The following is a 19487-nucleotide window of genomic DNA, read 5'->3' as shown; positions in this document are numbered from 1 at the left end:
CTTCACGGAGTCTGAGCTCGAGATTTTGCTCCACGAGGTAGAAATGCGCAAGCATATGCTATTGGAACCCTGTCAACAGGGATAAATGCAAAACAAAAGAGAAGTGAGTGGGAGTGTGTTTGCGAGGCCGTCAATGCAGTGGGGTCTCAGCAGCGCACACACTCTGAAATTAAAAAAAGTGGTCAGACCTCAAGGTGGAGGTGAAGCGGAGGGTTTCTGCCCACCGCCGAAGCGTGACCGCAACAGGTGGGGGGACGGGAGTGGGGGAACTCTCCCCCTTCGATATGAGAGTGGCCGCTTTGATCGGTGACACAGCTCTCACTGGAGTGGTGGGAGCCCATGAAGGGGACACCGATCATCCCCAAGGTAAATATGCTGAAGTCATAAATGCTGTAATTATACTGGTCATACAATTGGCTGCTTGCAATACACGTAAGTCGTGCGTAAAGATGCCAGGATATTAAAGACTTTGACTCGTGTTTATTTACTTAAATTTTTTATTTTTGAATAGACAAGCAAGGAGAGGGCACGGATTCGGATTTGACCATTTGCGATGTCCTCTAACAACGCTAACGCAGCCATTTTTAAAACAATTTTCTTCATCCATTGCGCATGCTTTTATAGCCACCCATATAATTGCAAGGTGTGTTAATTGTTCATTAGTGTGTCTCTGATGTGCAAATCACTCTCCCTTTTTTCCCAGTTTCCCAGCGTCACCTCTAAGTGTCGCCAAAGGAACAATAGCTGTAGAAACGTGCGTACGACAGCTCTGGAGCTGGCGTGGGGACCGCACATTTTTACGGTCATTTCACGTTTTGTACATCTGAACGTGAGCGTGGAAAAGGACGTACGCCACGTTTTTGTGCGTACGCAACCTTAGTACATGAGGCCCCAGGAGACCAAATACATCATCCAGCTCGCATCACATTGCTATCCAAGTTGCAATAACCTTCACTGTTCAACAAAACCACAAAACTTTGGTTATTTTATCATTTATTTTGCTAATCTTGTTAACTCTAATCAATTATGCAATTACATTTAACTAAAAATTATAAAATGTAACATAGCTTATTTGTGCTTTCAAATAATAACTCCATGGTTTGAATAAAAAGACCACCCACACCATTATTGATTTTTATGTTTATTAAAATCCAGTGTAAACATTTCTATCAAATCAAGAATTTCAACATATTCTTAAACCAAGCAAAGAGAAATATTGTTAATAATAAATGATTAGTATCCCTTTAAATTCGATTACCTTTATTAATAAAAATGACAAAATTTGGCCCCAACCTGCAAGCTGAATACGTTTCATGTGGACACAAACCCTTCCTATTACTGACTAGCTTAAAAATGTCCAAACATCATCATCATCATCATCATCTAAATTCCCCATCTTAAGCAAGAGCCTCAAAGTCAGCCAACGATCCATAGCTAGCGAGCTACCCCAGCTCGTGTGTCTGGTCCAGACACACGAGCTATACATCCAGCACAAAGCGTATCTCATCTTATGATGTGATTTATCTGCTGTCGTCCGTAAAGCAAGAGACAGACGTTCTCTAGAAGCGTAGAAGAAACCAAGCAATCAGGAGTGGAAGTCTTGAATGTGGCAAGACGCCCCAGGATGTGGTGATCGGGACTCAGATCACACTGGGGTCTTGTCCAGACTGGAGTGGGAACCATCGCTGACACCAGAGCTGGAACCATCGATGGAACCAGAGCTGGAACCATCGATGGAACCAGAGCTGGAACCATCGTGGGAACCAGAGCCGATACCAGAGCTGGCTTCAGAGCCGGAACCTGTGAGATACAACAGTGAAAGGTCAATGGATCTCCTGTACACATATGATAGTAACAGTAGAATAAAACTGTTTCTCACGAATGCTCTGCTTAAAATAGAAAGAAAAAAAAGAGAAGGAAAACGGACAACAACCAAGCAGGGGAAGACATACATTACATATTGACAAATATCAAGCTGCATAGAGTATTCCTAGATAGTAAACTGAGATGGTAGGTGTACCTTTCACACAACAGTACAGTACGATGTAATATGTTATCGTGACGTAGATTGGTAGTAAATTGGCTAGGTGTACCTTTGAGGAGCTTCTTCTCTTCTCCATGGTTTCCTGGAAGCTCCTTCACGGTTTCAACTACAATACAAAATACAGTGTAGTGCGTTACAATGCTGATATTAAACTATCCGTAATACCAGGTTATTAACGTTAAACTAGCCGTAATACCAGGTTATTAACGTTCAACTGTTCGGAAAACCAGGTTATTAACGCTAAACTACCCATAATACCAGGTTATTAACATTAAACTATCCATTATATCAGTGTATTAACGTGCTGGAGTCTGACCTGTGAGATACAACAGTTAATAATCCATGGATCTCCTGTACACATATGACAGTAATACCAATTACCAAGAACAGCAAAGCAACACGAACACTACAAATATTACAAATATACATCAATCCAAACAACATGAAATAAAGTATCCAATTAGCATCTAGAAATATGAAATAAGCTTGAAGTGAAGGATGCTGGGAGTTAGTCAACAGTCAGAATAGTCAGGTCATGAACAGTCAGAACAGCCAGGTCATGGACATTGGTAGTATTTGTAGCATTAGTTAGGGTAGTAATGATGTTATTTGTAGTATTAGTTAGGGTAGTAATGATGTTATTTGTAGTGATAGTTAAATGCTACCGTACTGAGGTCCTGGTCAACACAACAAATGATGAGTACTTCATAAAGCTGAGTATTCATAGGGGGTAGTAAACTGAGATGGAAGGTGTATCTGTGAGTAGGGTCTGGTGTTCCATCTGCACGGGCAGGATCGTGACAACTACAATACAAAGTACAGTACAGTCCGTTACAATGTTGATGTTAAACTATCATTGCATTAATGTTAAACCATCCATTATATTAGTGTATTAATGTTAAACTACCCATTATATTCGTGTATTAATGTTCAACTCTCCGTAATATCTGTTTATTAATGTTAAACTATCCATTATATTAGTGTATTCATTAAACAATCCAATATATTAGTGTATTAACGTTAAACTATATTATTTTACCTTTCTCCGCTGGTGTCCTCCTTCTTTTGAGGATAATCACACCAGTGATAATGAGCCCCACCACCACCAGTAGACCACCAACAGCCCCGACAATGGGTCCAATGGAGGTTGCCACAGCTTCCACGTGGTGATCTAAACACGATCCAACAGAGTCAACATCAGCCGTTGATACTTCCATAGGACTCATGCTACATCTCGTATCCTACTCATCAGGCAGCGCCAGTAGAATAATGATACTTCTTATTTAGTCCTCCATGCACACTGACTGACCCCACAGGTCTGGACGCTGCCCCACCTGCTCAGCGGCTGAAGAGGAAACCCCAGACTCTGCAAGACTCTTACCCCACGAGACTCTCACCCCACAAGACTCTTACCCCACAAGACTCTTACCCCACAAGACTCTTACCCCACAAGACTCTCACCCCACAAGACTCTTACCCCACAAGACTCTTACCCCACAAGACTCTTACCCCACAAGACTCTTACCCCACAAGACTCTTACCCCACTCTTTGACCTCATGGATGTTGCTCGCAGGGTGGTTGACTTCACAGGTGTACTTGGCCGTGTCGCCCCCAGGAATCATCACCCACATCTTGATCTGGTGGGTCCCGTCCCCGTTAGGACGGACCCCCGTGGACTGCAGACCATCCAAGCGGTCCACCAAATGGCCGTCCCTCCTGATGTTCATAGTGATCTCCTTGGGGTGGAAGCCTGTAGCCAGGCAGCTGAGCTTCCGGTTGTTCTTGACTGGCCTGGCGGACATGTAGACTTCCGGTCGTGCTGTGGAAAGAAGCACAATTATCATTTGGATCCAGTGGCTGCCAGGTTTTGGGTTCCCCATGGTCCGAATGGTGTTTAACTGACGTAATGGTCCAAAGACCTAAGGTCCATGGTCCTAAAGGCTGCTGCAGGCTTCAATATATTGACAACCCGCGTGTAAATAGTTTGCCCGATGTTATCGGTCGATGTTGGCCTTTATCGGTATCGGCGTAAGTTTTTGCCGATATGAAAACTTTAGAAATGTAAATATATCTATATTTGAATATCGGCTGATATCTGTTATCGTTTTCTCCCTAATATCGGTATCGGTATCGGCCCCTTAATTCCAGTCTGGATCGGGCTCTGGTGCTCTGTGATGTCAGATTACAGCTGAGGGGGACGGTTCCACACTTACAGGCCTTAATATTGGCCTCCTTCCTGTATTTGAGGAAGGTGTCCAGCCACTGGACACACTCGTTGTGAAGGTAGCCGTCGGTGTAGTCGTTGAGCTGCTGGATGCCGTCCCACTTGCGCTTGGTCAGCATGGCTCCGTCCATGGGGGCGACCCACTGCTTGTGATGGCTGTCGAAGGACAGGAAGTCCTCTCCGTCATAGCTGTACTGGTCAATCCCACTGAGCTTCCTCTCAGAGCCTTCAGTGTTTACCTCACATCCATGTCTCCACTGGAGAACGTGGTTATCTGAGAGAGAGAGAGAGAGAGAGAGAGAGAGAGAGAGAGAGAGAGAGAGAGAGAGAGAGAGAGAGAGAGAGAGAGAGAGAGAGAGACTGTTAGACAGCCAGCCAACCAGACAGAGAGCCAGACAGACAGGCAGGCAGACAGACAGGCAGGCAGGCTGGCAGGCAGGCAGGCAGGCAGGCAGGCAGACAGACAGACAGACAGACAGACAGACAGACAGACAGAGCACCTGTGTCGTTCTTCCTCAGGCGGTCGGTGAGGATTTTGAGGTTGACCTTGAACCACTGCTGTTTGGTCTGCCGGGAGCTGGTGCCCTTGTCCCAGTATTCCTTGTCCATCCGCTCCTTCATCCAGTCCTCCTTGGGCACCTTCACCTGGGTGTCGCTGTCGAAGTAGTCGATGGGCCGGCCGTCCAGCAGGCCGATGGCTGAGAACTCGTGGATGCCGGGCAGGCCGACGGGCCGGGTGAAGGCCGTGTAGATGTAGGTCAGCGAGTTGATTTCTGGGAGGAGCAGGGTTCAACAGCACTGAAGGGATCAGACGAGTCACTGACCCCCGCGGGCCTCAGTGTCCCCGGTACTCTGCCTCGCTTTCTCTTTCATTTGTTTTAAGCATATCGTGATATTTAAGGATTTTGTGTAAATCCCCAACCCGATAATAAAATGTTATCATATCTCACAGCCTCTAACTGACACAGCCTCTAACTGACACAGCCTCTAACTGACACAGCCTCTTACTGACACAGCCTCTTACTGACACAGCCTCTTACTGACACAGCCTCTAATGACACAGCCTCTAACTGACATCCTCTAACTGACACAGCCTCTAACTGACACAGCCTCTAACTGACATCCTCTAACTGACACAGCCTCTAACTGAAACAGCCTCTTACTGACACAGCCTCTTACTGACACAGCCTCTAACTGACACAGCCTCTAACTGACACAGCCTCTGACTGACACAGCCTCTAACTGACACAGCCTCTTACTGACACAGCCTCTAACTGACACAGCCTCTTACTGACACAGCCCCTTACTGACACAGCCTCTGACTGACACAGCCTCTAATGACGACACCACCCGCTGGGAGGGCCAGGTGATGGACTTTGTTGTTGTCGAGATACCTCAGTCCTACCAACACAAAGCGTGTTGTGAATGGTATGCAGGCCTCCTGTGATACCATCATTAACCACAGCCCCGCCCTCACTGAGGAAATATGACAACGATGTCTCCACGCACACACAACACACACTGATCTTCAGAGTCAACAGGTTGAGGTGGTTTACCACACACACACACACACACACACACACACACACACACACACACACACACACACACACACACACACACACACACACACACACACACACACACACACACACACACACACACCTATAGGGGGAATATATTTGATATGACGTAAACAATTGGAAACATAAGGCTAGGTAATAACAATAATGATAATAATAATAATAATGAGGATACCTGTATTGGTATTAGTATAACTAGTTTCTGGTCTATTCTAAGGGTATTGGTAGAACTAGTTACTGATCTATTCTAATGGTATTGGTATAACTGGTTACAGGTCTATTCTAATGGTATTGGCATAACTAGTTGCTTGTAAACAAATTCACGTAGACGTCGATCTGCGGTTTTTCTAGACAAAAAGCACCTTTACAAATTTCTGAACGTCGTTTTTAATAGTTTTATGAGCTGCGAGTGGTAAAATATGAATATATATATTTATATAAAATATACATAATATGAGTTGTTGTAACTGCGTCATTGTCCCTTACTTCCCTCATCTCGTCTGACCTATCAGAGCCCGCCGTGCGTGTTGCCAGGCAGACTCTCTGTGAGTTACCAGAACACAGGTCACTAATTCACACCATCTACGGCCGTCAAACCAACGTTAATACATACACACAAAGTATGGAATAACTAGTTTTTTAATCTCTATCTGTAAATAAAGCCCTCAAACAGATCCGTCGCCAAAAAATAGTTTTTCTTTACTTTCGCTTTCGCGGATTAGTCGGAATAAAACCTTTTTTTTTACCTGCGTTCACGGTCCAAACTCCGCAGAGCAGAACCAGCGTATAGACGGACAACATTCTGATGATTTCAACCGATTTATAAGGTTCTCTCGGGTATCGGAGTCCGGTGTTACCGCCGCTGCTCGTCCGCGCGCTCAGCGCTGTGTTTACGCTGCCGTGGCTCTCTCCAACTGTGTGAACAACACCCGTCTCCCCTCGCGCCAACAGGAAACCGTACCGTTTCCGTACTGCCGTGTTTCTACCCTCTAACAGCGCCGTATATACCTGTATGTCATGTATATATATTTTAAATAAATATGTAGTAGCTAAATAACTAAGTAGACTAATTATTATTTGATGCTTATGATTAAATAATGAATAACTTTATGGGCCGAATTATTATTCATTTCAAAAGACCAGCCACACCGTCAACGATATTTAAGTTTATTAAAAATCCAGTGAAATCAGTTCTATCAAATCAAGAATTTCAATATATTCTTTAACCAAGCCAAGAGAAATAGTATACAACAGTAGTTTTTCTTTTTTATTAGATTACCTTTACTACTACAAATAACCAAACCAAATATAAACACTTCTGTAATTATTTGTCACACAAGGATCAAAGTGGCGATTATTTGGCCTCAACCCGCAAGCTGAATAAGTTTCATGTGGAAACAATTCCTTCCTATTACTGACTAGTTTAAAAATGTCCAAACATCATCATCATCATTATCTAAATTCCCCATCTTAAGCAAGAGCCTCAAAGTTAGCCAACGATCCATAGCTAGCGAGAGACCCCAGCTCGTGTGTCTGGTCCAGACACACGAGCTATACATTCAGCACAAAGCGTCTCATCTTATGATATGATTTATCTGCTGTCGTCCGTAAAGCAACAGACAGATGTTCTCTAGAAGCGTAGAAGAAACCAAGAAATCAGGAGTGGAAGTCTTGAATGTAGCAAGACGCCCCAGGATGTGGTGATCGGGACTCAGACCTGAGTTAGATCAGGGGGATGGTCCAGACTGGAGCTAGAACCAGAGCTCATACCAGAGCTTGAACCAGAGCAGGAACCATCGATGGAACCAGAGTGGGAACCATCGCTGGAATCAGAGCCGATACCAGAGCTGGAACCATCGCCGGAACCAGAGCTGGAACCATCGCCGGGACCTGTGAGATACAACAGTGAATGATTAATTGATCTCCTGTACACATATGATAGTAATAATATAATAAAACTGTTTCCCACGATTGCTCTGCTTAAGATAGAAAGGACAAAAAATGAAAAACAGACAACCACCAAGTACAGCACGGCAAGACATACATTACAAATATTACAAATATCAAGCTTCATAGAGTATTCCTAGATAGTAAACTGAGATGGTGGGTGTACCTTTCACACAACAGTACAGTACGATGTAATATGGTATCGTGACGTAGATTGGTAGTAAACTGGGATGCTAGTTGTACCTTTGAGGAGCTTCTTCTCTTCTCCATGGTTTCCTGGAAGCTCCCGCACGTTTTCAACTACAATACAAAATACAGTGTAGTGCGTTACAATGCTGATATTAAACTATCCGTAATATCAGTGTATTAACATAAAAAAATCCATTATGTTAGTGTATTAACATTAAACTATTCTTTATATCAGTGTATTAACATTAAACTATTCTTTATATTAGTGTTAACATTAAACTATTCTTTATATCAGTGTATTAACATTAAACTATTCTTTATATTAGTGTATTAACATTAAACTATTTTTTATATCAGTGTATTAACATTAAACTATTCTTTATATTAGTGTATTAACATTAAATTATTCTTTATATTAGTGTATTAACATTAAACTATTCTTTATATTAGTGTATTAACATTAGATTATTCTTTATATTAGTGTAATAACATTAAATTATTCTTTATATTAGTGTATTAACATTAAACTATATTATTTTCCAATTTTCCGCTGGTGTCCCCCTTCTCCTGAGGATAATCACCACACCAGTGATAATGAGCCCCACCACCACCATTACCTTTACTACTACAAATAACCAAACCAAATATAAACCAACACTTCTGTAATTATTTGTCACACAAGGATCAAAGTGGCGATTATTTGACCCCAACCCGCAAGCTATTTGACCCCAACCCGTGTGTCTGGTCCAGACACACGAGCTATACATTCAGCACAAAGCGTCTCATCTTATGATACGATTTATCTGCTGTCGTCCGTAAAGCAAGAGACAGACGTTCTCTAGAAGCGTAGAAGAAACCAAGCAATCAGGAGTGGAAGTCTTGAATGTAGCAAGACACCCCAGGAGGTGATAATCGGGAATCAGATCTGAGTTATATTAAGGGGATGGTCCAGACTGGAGCTGGAACCAGAGCTCATACCAGAGCTGGAACCATCGCTGGAACCATCGATGGAAATAGAGCTGATACCAGAGCTGGAACCAGAGCCGGCTTCAGAGCCGGGACCTGTGAGATACAACAGTGAAAGATCAATGCATCTCCTGTACACATATGAAAGTAATACTAGAATAAAACTGTTTCCCACGATTGCTCTGCTTAAGATAGAAAGCAGAGCAATGAAAAACGGACAACAACCAAGTACAGCACGGCAAGACATACATTACAAATATTACAAATATTAAGCTGCATAGAGTATTCCTAGATAGTAAACTGAGAGGGTTGGTGTAACTTTCACACAACAGTACAGTACGATGTAATATGTTATCGTGACGTAGATTGGTAGTAAACTTGGATGCTAGTTGTACCTTTGAGGGGCTCCTCTTCTCCATGGTTTTCTGGAAGCTTCCGTGCGTTTTCATCTACAATATAAAATACATTACAGTGCGTTACAATGTTGATGTTAAACCATCCGTAATATCAGTGTATTAACATTATAAATTCCATTATATTAGTGTATTAACATTAAACTATCCATAATATTAGTGAATTAATGTTAAAGTTCCCATGACATGCTATTTTATGTATTCTTTAATATAGGTATTAGTGGGCAACTAACACAGTATTCAAAGACGTTCCCGAAATTCAGCCGTGGTGCAGAGTTACAGCCACTCCGAGCCAGTCGCACATTGAGCTTCCCCCAAATGCGCTGTTTTGGTGTCTGTAGCTATAATGCAAATGAGGAGGAGCGAGGCGGGTCAAGGAGGAGGGTGGGGGTCTGGCCCTGAGCAGCTTGCAGCCACGGTACCATGCGCTCTGTTTACAGTGGATGTATCGCAATGGCGAGGCGCACATAGCCTTTAGCCGTGTTCTGTAAATATTCTAGAACACACGGGAGGCCTGGACTTCTATATCTAAATATTATCATATAGCCTACATAGATATCTATATCATATAATATATATTATAACGGCCAAAAGCTGTGTGAGCCGATATTATGAATCTCAAACGACCGCGTTGGGTTCTCCGACGTTCCTGGTTCTTCCACGTCCTCATCAATGTGAAGTAGACTGAACCGCGACAAGGAGGAAAAAGGGATCGTTGCCGGGCAGCGCTTGGGCACCTCCGCCTCCGGCGTGGTCCCTCAGCGGGGCTCAAGCGGGAGACATTCGCCGCCAACAATCCCTTTCCCCTCCATGGCGTGGTTCATGTTCTTGAGGGAGTCAAAGCCAAAGTTCCTTCCCCCCAATTCATTCTCAACCTTGGCTGAGATAACCCCCAATACGAGTCTCGTTGTAGAAATACCAGAGACGAGAGTCCGACGTGTTATGCGCCATAACGCCAAAAGCAGAACGGTTATCCAAATAATAAGGAAGTGTACAACACTTGCGTTACAGTCCTGGAGCTCTATATCTAAATAATATCATATAATACATAGAAATCTATATAATTTAATACACATTATCACGGCCAAAAGCTGTGTGCGCCTCCAGACGATATTATGAATCACAAACGACTTTGTCGGGTTCTGCGACGTCTCTGGTTCTTCCACTTTCACATCAACCTGAAGTCGACTGAACCGCGCGCTGCCTGCTGCCGGCTGCCCGCTGCCGGGCGATGGTGCCTGGCGGCAACCGGCGGCATGTCGCAGTTCATGTACTTCAGCGAGTCAAAGCCAAAGTTCCTTTCCCCCAATTCCTTCTCAACCATGGCTCAGATAACCCCCACAACAGTCTCGTTGTGGAAATACAAGACACGTCAAAGAACCGACAAGAAACACTTGCGTTACAGTGTGTGTATTCACACACACACATGTGGCGCTCGCACGGTCGAGTCTCATTGGCGGGCCAACGTCTCTGGGCGGGCCAGGCAGAGTCAGGGGAGGAGCTGAGATTCCTCATGACGTCATGAGCACAGACATTCCAAATCAGCGCGCTTGAGCCTCCGTTTTTTTCAAAGGCGAGCAGAACAGCTAGTGCTCGTTTTACACCAAACGCAAGTTTTAGCCACTGGGGGACAATAGGCAGGCTAGGGGAACTCATCTTTATGTTAGAAAACCTCATAAAGTGAGATATTCATGTCATGGGACCTTTAAATTATTCATTATATTAGTGTATTATTAAACAATCCAATATATTAGTGAATTAAAGTTAAACTATCCGTAATATCAGTGTATTAATGTTAAACTATCCGTTATATCAGTGTATTAACATTAAACTATTCTTAATATTAGTGTATTAACATTAAACTATTCTTTATATTAGTGTATTAACGTTAAACTATATTATATTACCTTTGTCCGCTGGTGTCCTCCTTCCCCTGAGGTTAATCACCACACCAGTGATAATCACCACACCAGTGATAATGATCCCCAGCACCACCAGTCCAACAACAGCAGCCCCGACAATGAGTCCAATGGGGGGTCCCTCAGCCTCCAAGTGGTGATCTAAACACGATCCAACAGAGTCAACATCAGCCGTTGATACTTCCATAGGACTCATGCTACATCTCGTATCCTACTCATCAGGCAGCGCCAGTAGAACAATGATACTTCTTATTTAGTCCTCCATGCACTCTGACTGACCCCACAGGTCTGGACGCTGCCCCACCTGCTCAGCGGCTGAAGAGGAAACCCCAGACTCTGCAAGACTCTTACCCCACGAGACTCTCACCCCACAAGACTCTTACCCCGCAAGACTCTTACCCCGCAAGACTCTTACCCCACAAGACTCTTACCCCACAAGACTCTTACCCCACAAGACTCTTACAAGACTCTTACCCCACAAGACTCTTACCCCGCAAGACTCTTACCCCGCAAGACTCTTACCCCACAAGACTCTTACCCCACACGACTCTTACCCCACAAGACTCTTACCCCACAAGACTCTTACCCCACAAGACTCTTACAAGACTCTTTCCCCCACACGACTCTTGCCCCACAAGACTCTTACCCCACAAGACTCTTACAAGACTCTTACCCCACAAGACTCTTACCCCACAAGACTCTTACCCCACAAGACTCTTACCCCACAAGACTCATACCCCACAAGACTCTTACCCCACAAGACTCTTACAAGACTCTTACCCCACAAGACTCTTACCCCACAAGACTCTTACCCCGCAAGACTCTTACCCCACAAGACTCTTACCCCACAAGACTCTTACAAGACTCTTACCCCACAAGACTCTTACCCCACAAGACTCATACCCCACAAGACTCTTACCCCACAAGACTCTTACCCCACAAGACTCTTACCCCACAAGACTCTTACCCCACAAGACTCTTACCCCACAAGACTCTTACAAGACTCTTACCCCACAAGACTCTTACAAGACTCTTACCCCACAAGACTCTTACCCCACAAGACTCTTACCCCACTCTTTGACCTCATGGATGTTGCTCGCAGGGTGGTTGACTTCACAGGTGTACTTGGCCGTGTCGCCCCCAGGAATCATCACCCACATCTTGATCTGGTGGGTCCCGTCCCCGTTAGGACGGATCCCCGTGGACTGCAGACCATCGTCGCGGTCCACCAAATGGCCGTCCCTCCTGATGTTCATAGTGATCTCCTTGGGATGGAAGCCTGTGGCCAGGCAGCTGAGCTTCAGGTTGTTCTTGAAGGGCCTGGCAGACATGTATACTTCCGGTCGTGCTGTGGAAAGAAACACAATTATCATTTGGATCCAGTGGCTGCCAGGTTTTGGGTTCCCCATGGTCCGATTGGTGTTTCAACTGACGTAGTGGTCCAAAGACCTAAGGTCCATGGTCAAAAGACCTAAGGTCCATGGTCCTTAGGTCGATATGAAAACTTTAGAAATGTAAATATATCTATATTTTGAATATCGGCTGATATCTGTTATCGTTTTCTCCCTAATATCGGTATCGGCCCCTTAAATCCAGTATGGATCGGGCTCTGGTGCTCTGTGATGTCAGATTACAGCTGAGGGGGACGGTTCCACACTTACAGGCCTTAATATTGGCCTCCTTCCTGTATTTGAGGAAGGTCTCCAGCCACTGGACACACTCGTTGTGAAGGTAGCCGTCGGTGTAGTCGTTGAGCTGCTGGATGCCGTCCCACTTGCGCTTGGTCGGCATGGCTTCGAACATGGGGGCGACCCACTGCTTGTTATCGCTGTCGAAGGACAGGAAGTCGTCTCCGTCATAGCTGTACTGGTCAATCCCACTGAGCTTCCTCTCAGGGCCATCAGTGTTTACCTCACAACCATGTCTCCACTGGAGAACGTGGTTATCTGAGAGAGAGAGAGAGAGAGAGAGAGAGAGAGAGAGAGAGAGAGAGAGAGAGAGGGGGAGAGAGAGGGGGAGAGAGAGAGGGAGAGAGAGAGAGAGAGAGAGAGAGAGAGAGAGAGAGAGAGAGAGAGAGAGAGAGAGAGAGACTGTTAGACTACCAGCCAACCAGACAGAGAGCCAGGCAGACAACTGACAGGCAGCCAACCAGACAGCCAGCAAGACAGACAGACAGACAGACAGGTAGACAGACAGGCAGAGCACCTGTGTCGTTCTTCCTCAGGCGGTCGGTGAGGATTTTGAGGTTGACCTTGAACCACTGCTGTTTGGTCTGCCGGGAGCTGGTGCCCTTGTCCCAGTATTCCTTGTCCAGCCGCTCCTTCATCCAGTCCTCCTTGGGCACCTTCACCTGGGTGTCGCTGTCGAAGTAGTCGATGGGCCGGCCGTCCAGCAGGCCGATGGCTGAGAACTCGTGGATGCCGGGCAGGCCGACGGGCCGGGTGAAGGCCGTGTAGATGTAGGTCAGCGAGTTGATTTCTGGGAGGAGCAGGGTTCAACAGCACTGAAGGGATCAGACGAGTCACTGACCCCCGCGGGCCTCAGTGTCCACGGTACTCTGCCTCGCTTTCTCCTTCATTTGTTTTAAGCATATCGTGATATTTAAGGATTTTGTGTAAATCCCCAACCCGATAATAAAACGTTATCATATCTCACAGCCTCTTACTGACACAGCCTCTTACTGACACAGCCTCTAATGACACAGCCCCTTACTGACACAGCCTCTTACTGACACAGCCTCTTACTGACTCAGCCTCTTACTGACACAGCCTCTTACTGACACAGCCTCTAATGACACAGCCCCTTACTGACACAGCCTCTTACTGACACAGCCTCTTACTGACACAGCCTCTAACTGACACAGCCTCTAACTGACACAGCCTCTAATGACACAGCCTCTTACTGACACAGCCTCTTACTGACACAGCCTCTAATGATGACACAGCCTCTTACTGACACAGCCTCTTACTGACACAGCCTCTAATGACACAGCCTCTAATGACTGACAGCCTCTTACTGACACAGCATCTTACTGACACAGCCTCTAACTCACACATCCTCTAACTGACACAGCCTCTAATGACGACACCGCTCGCTGCGAGGGCCCAGGAGATGGACTTTGTTGTTGACGAGAAACCGAAGTCTTTAGACTGAGTTTCCTGCCCATTCTGCCGGCGATTTGAATTCGCCCTGCATAAGGGTCTGGAGAAGAGCAATACATTTCTTTCTGCTTCCGGCGCGCTATAGGCTGGTTTAACACAATGACGACAGGGAAGCGGAGGCAAGGAGCCAATTGTGTACAGAGTCATGCCCCGTCCACACGGAGCCGAAACGGGTTCAGGAATATCTCCGTAAAGACGGATTCATTGCGAAACCGCATTAATCTGTAGAAGCGGTGTAGTGCACATTCCAGGCCCATAAGGGGCCCTGCTTCTGCTACAGAAATCCAGAAAAAAAGAAGAAGAGGCAAGCATGAAGCATAAAGGCTGCCCATAGTTTACAAACATACAGTCCAAAATCTTCTCCTGCGGGGTATACCACGAACTTCGCTGAACATACCCAGGCTTTCTTGGGAAAACCTTGCTCGACAGAGACGCAACTCGCAATCAGAGTTAAATGGTACCACAACACTCACTTTAGATTAAATTAGTCGAACCACGTTTTCCGCTTTAGGTTCAATGCGTGTTCACATAAAAGGGGCGTTTATCGCGTCATTTGACCCACCCCTATGCAAAATGAATCGAGCCAGAGCGGTGTCTTTCACCCAAGACGAGCAGTGTATTATTATGAATTCCTACGAGGAATTTGAAGTCCAAATCACAGCCAACGGAACACGATTGCCCATAATATGGCTAGGGTGGCGTGCTCCTACGACGCTCCTACGAACATGGGGCCAAGTCAAAAATAAATATAAAAATATTATTCAATGTGGTAAGTTGTAAGCATCCATTTTAATAATTTCAGGTGAATCTAGCCTATGATTTGCATTGGCCTAGGCTCCAACCTTTAATCTCCTGTTGATTACCTGTAGCAAATAAAAAGAAAACCCAAATGAATATGACTGGGAGGGGGACCGCTCCACAACCCTTCACCACTTCGGAGGAGCTGGCTCTCGCCAATAACGAAGGTCGGCCGATGATGGTAGGAGTGGAAGGGGGGATGACCTCTGACCCCACTGCCTCGACATCAAAGGCATTTGTTATGAGTATATTCATGTATTGGCAATGGACATAAATAATTGTCTTGCTCATCAAATGTGAAATGATTGAGTGTAAATTAATTGTGTCATTTTTAGTTGAAGGTCCAAACATTATTTTGGAGGAGCTGCCGACAATCAATCTCCAATCAGAGGCATATAACTATCAAAGCAAAGTGTCACGTATTCTTCTAAATGTTACATTTTTGGAAAGAATGTCCTATAATAGGTTTCCCTGATTCTTGCAGGAGACTGTCGGCTTGTGACTCCAGGGCGACTATGGAGGTCATTTTTCTTAACAATTCTCACAGCTATAATATGAATTTGTAGAATAAAAAATGCTTAGGCCTTATTGTGTCACTGACATAATTAGGCCTATGTAAGGGATAATGGACAACACGGCACTTGACTATCCAAGGTTAATGTACGTTGAACGTGGGCCAGTGTTAATTTTGTCAGCTATTTTAGATTTAGACTTAGGCTTAGTCTATTGACGAAAATGCTTACTAGATTTAGTCAAACTTTAGTCATTATTTTCCTTTGTAGTTTTAGTCTAGTTTTAGTCTACGAAAAGTCCTTACATTTTAGTCAACTTTTAGTCATTAATTTTAGTCAAAATGTTTTCTCTTTTTAAACTAGTTAAATTAGGCTAACCCTATATATATGGACACCTGCTAAGTTGTGCCACTCAAATAGAGTACTAAAGTGAAAACGTTACGTTGTCCTGGCTACATAAACTTTATTTCATAGTGCTACATAAACTTTATTTATGTAGCACTATGAAAAGTGCTACATAAATAAAGTTGCCTTGCCTTTATTTGAATAGTTTAAGTTAACAATTCTGAACTCGACTGGTGGCAAAGGTACCTCAGTCCTACCAACACAAAGCGTGTTGTGAATGGTATGCAGGCCTACTGTGATACCATCATTAACCACGGCCCCGCCCTCACTGAGGAAATATGACAACGAAGTCTCCACGCACACACATAACACACACTGATCTTCAGAGTCAACAGGTTGAGGTGGTTTACCATACACACACACACACACACACACACACACACACACACACACACACACACACACACACACACACACACACACACACACACACACACACACACACACACACAGCTATTATAGGGGGAATCGATTTTATATGACGTCAACTATTGGAAACATTAGGCTAGATGATAATAATAATAATAATAATAATAATAATTAATGGAAACACAGCAAGAGGCTGTTTCTCTTTAATCACAAATTAAACATGTATTGATATTGGTATAACTAGTTATTGTTCTATTCTAATGGTATTGATATAACTAGTTACTGTTCTATTCTAATGGTATTGATATAACTAGTTACTGGTCTATTCTAAGGGAATTGGTATAAACTAGATATTGTTCTATTCTAATGGTATTGGAACAACTAGTTACTGGTCTATTCTAATGCGTGATAACCCGCTATTGGTCTATTCTAATGGTGTTGGTATAACTAGTTATGGTCTACCCTAATTGTATTGGTATAACTAGTTACTGGTCTATTCTAATGGCATTGGTATAACTAGTAGTTACTGCTCTATTCTAATGGTATTGGTATAACTAGTGACTGGTCCCTTCTAATGGTATTGTGATAACTAGTTGCCTGTAAACAAATACACTCAGACGTTGATCTGCAGTTTTTCTAGATAAAAAGCACTAGGACCTTTACATTTCCCAACAAATTTAAGAAAGTCGTTTTTAATAAGGTTTATGAGCTGCGAGTGGTAAAATATGAAACTTTATATATTATAATATAATATGAGTTATTGCAACTGCGTCATTGTCCCTTACTTCCTGCATCTCGTCTGACCAATCAGAGCCAAAAGTGCTTGTTGCCAGGCAGACTCTCTGTGAGTTACCAGAACACAGGCCACTGCTTCACACCATCTAAGGCCGTCAAACCAACATTAATACATACACACAAAGTATGAAATAACCAGTTTTTTAATCTCTATCTGTAAATAGAGTCAGATCTGTAGCCAAATAAAGAAAAAATAAATACTTTAGCTTTCTTGGATTAGTCGTAATAAAACCTTTTTTTTTACCTGCGTCCACGGTCCAAACTCCGCAGAGCAGAACCAGCGTCGACACGGACCACATTCTGATGATTTCAACCAGTTCTCTCGGGTACTGGAGTCCGGTGTCTGCGGTGGTATCGCCGCTGCTCGTCCGCTCTGCGCTCTGCTCCGACTTGGCCGGATTGGGCTCGAGCTGTAAATGAAATCGACCCTTACACCCTTTATTGATACGACCTACAGCGACACGTATCAACATTAATGTGTTGACCTCCAGTCACTTTATCGTCTCCCCCTCAGCTTTGGTGAGGGGTCCCACGGTGTCCCACACAACACACACCTGCTGCTCCCTACGCTAGTAAGGAGAGCTGCGTTGTCCTTGACGTGTGAGTGCTGGAGGAGTCTTTACACGTCGCTTATTTCTTTGGCTTCACGTCTGGATGTCTCAGGTCGATGGATGGGAAACACGTTGACCATAAAGTACCTTTGCTTCATAATAAAACTCAGATTCATTCCAAAGTCCATTTATGACCTGCTGAACTGATAAGAGATCAACTCTGTAGAGTTGGGCTATTAATGAACTTCAGCCGCATCATAAACGACTAACCCTCACAGTCTCAGACAAACCTTAAGTTAACTCACTTTGAATAAACAAACCACGCACAGAACTGTTTGAATTCTCTCTTCATTTATAACTGTGTGAACATTTAACACAATTTCAAACATTGTCTTATTTAATTGAATAGTTTAAGTTAACAATTCTGAACTCGAATGATGGCACCGCCATCACTAAGAGCGAGCAAAGGTCACATCAGCGTCTCAACTCTTCTCTGTTTTGGCCAAAGACATAAGCGACAGTAACGAGCATGTTCGTCACGGCGCAGGCTTTCTTGGTTCGCAGGAGACGGCGGGACTGCGCACAGAGTCTCTGACATCTTTAGAATAATTTGTATTAATGATGCATTAATGATTTCACGATTGAGTGTAGACTACAAACGCAATTAACTATGGTCAGGGATGTTCGTTACTGTCTAGACACGGTCCAATAAATAGTGAACTTCATCACAGCCTCACCGAATCGCCTACAGTTCTTAATGCAAACAATCGCAACAAAAAACGTCTGCAGAAGTTCTCAGACACCCGCTGGTCTCATGTCTACAGTAGCCATGTCTTCTGTCATTGATCAATATGAAGACATTTTAACCACGATGGTTGAATTAAAATCATAGGGAGACAGGAAGTGCACCTCGAAAGGAACCTCCCACACAAGAGCAATGGAATAATTTGATTTTATTATATGCCTTGTGACGTGGCGTTTGATCGGTACATTTCGGCTGCGCATGTGTTTTTGGAATTTCAAATTGCTGCACTAAATGATGTTGTTGTTGACTTCTAACATGTCTCTATCGTTGCTGTTTAAATCTTACAGCAGTCTATGAGTAATATATCAGCGGTAACCACTGTTTTTGGTTGCAATATTGCACCAGCTGGGCATTCCGTGGTATTGGATGTGTTTTATTAAAACGCATCCAACACCTGGAATGTCCGCTTGTGACGCTGTCCCACCAAACCATACGTAGGCGCCTACGTAATCCGCGTTCGAAACATTACATCATCGCTCGACGCGATTGTCCGCTGCCAGGCAGGTTTCAAAAAACATTTGCGCTCATGTTGCCAAAGAGGAAATAACATAATACAGATAACACTCTTTTTTACTTTACTTTTTATATTTCGTCTTGTAACTCTCAATGAATGAGCGCGAATGCTCATGAACCTTCCTACGTCATCGTTCGACGCGATCGTCCGTTGCCAGGCAACGTCTGACGCGATCGTCTGTTGCCGGGCAGGTTTGGAATTTTCGATCGCAGATTACGTAGGCGATACAATTTTCGCCACCGGTACAATTTTGGTGTGACAACGCCACTGAGGCTATAGTAGGCTAACGAT

The 19487-nt window shown here is 44.2% G+C and overlaps 2 protein-coding genes across 4 annotated transcripts; both read right to left on the bottom strand.

Moving 5' to 3' along the window:
• Positions 1-1130: 1130 nt before the first annotated feature.
• On the bottom strand, positions 1131-6825 carry LOC115535569 (BOLA class I histocompatibility antigen, alpha chain BL3-6). 2 transcript variants are annotated; one of them, XM_030346882.1, is made up of 8 exons: positions 6599-6825; positions 4770-5042; positions 4259-4543; positions 3586-3864; positions 3084-3215; positions 2801-2848; positions 2094-2150; positions 1131-1800 (listed from the first exon to the last, which is right to left on the bottom strand). In XM_030346882.1, the coding sequence occupies exons 1-8, from the start codon at positions 6651-6653 to the stop codon at positions 1646-1648; spliced, it is 1284 nt and encodes a 427-aa protein (XP_030202742.1). In that variant the 5' UTR covers positions 6654-6825; the 3' UTR covers positions 1131-1645. The 2 variants fall into 2 exon arrangements, with proteins under 2 accessions (XP_030202742.1, XP_030202743.1); XM_030346883.1 differs by lacking the exon at positions 2801-2848.
• A 280-nt stretch (positions 6826-7105) lies between these two features.
• On the bottom strand, positions 7106-17908 carry LOC115535568 (BOLA class I histocompatibility antigen, alpha chain BL3-6). Of its 2 annotated transcripts, none has more exons than XM_030346880.1 (9): positions 17571-17908; positions 13492-13764; positions 12948-13232; positions 12356-12634; positions 11275-11427; positions 9350-9403; positions 8967-9050; positions 8043-8099; positions 7106-7742 (listed from the first exon to the last, which is right to left on the bottom strand). In XM_030346880.1, exons 1-9 carry the CDS (start codon positions 17797-17799, stop codon positions 7564-7566), a joined length of 1593 nt encoding a protein of 530 aa, XP_030202740.1. In that variant the 5' UTR covers positions 17800-17908; the 3' UTR covers positions 7106-7563. The 2 variants fall into 2 exon arrangements, with proteins under 2 accessions (XP_030202740.1, XP_030202741.1); XM_030346881.1 differs by having other exon boundaries at positions 9015-9050; positions 17571-17906.
• Positions 17909-19487: the final 1579 nt, after the last annotated feature.

This window comes from Gadus morhua, chromosome 22 (genome assembly GCF_902167405.1).
Source record: "Gadus morhua chromosome 22, gadMor3.0, whole genome shotgun sequence".
In the NCBI taxonomy this organism is placed as follows: Eukaryota; Metazoa; Chordata; class Actinopteri; order Gadiformes; family Gadidae; genus Gadus; species Gadus morhua.
The sequence above is the reverse complement of the archived record's forward strand: the minus strand, read 5'-3'. Positions and strand labels throughout refer to the sequence as shown.

What these genes read in the sequence shown, in the direction of transcription:
- LOC115535569 (XM_030346882.1), bottom strand. Translation starts at nt 6,653, where the DNA reads ATGTTGTCCGTCTATACGCTGGTTCTGCTCTGCGGAGTTTGGACCGTG. An exon ending in CCTGAGGAAGAACGACACAG is followed by an intron (nt 4,544 to 4,769) that starts GTGCTCTGTCTG and finishes TCTCTCTCTCAG; the next exon opens with ATAACCACGTTCTCCAGTGG. An exon ending in GGAGGCCAATATTAAGGCCT is followed by an intron (nt 3,865 to 4,258) that starts GTAAGTGTGGAA and finishes TTCTTTCCACAG; the next exon opens with CACGACCGGAAGTCTACATG.
- LOC115535568 (XM_030346880.1), bottom strand. Translation starts at nt 17,799, where the DNA reads ATGTTGATACGTGTCGCTGTAGGTCGTATCAATAAAGGGTGTAAGGGT. An exon ending in AGTTTGGACCGTGGACGCAG is followed by an intron (nt 13,765 to 17,570) that starts GTAAAAAAAAAG and finishes TGCTCCTCCCAG; the next exon opens with AAATCAACTCGCTGACCTAC. An exon ending in AGAGAAGAAGCTCCTCAAAG is followed by an intron (nt 7,743 to 8,042) that starts GTACAACTAGCA and finishes TGTATCTCACAG; the next exon opens with GTCCCGGCGATGGTTCCAGC.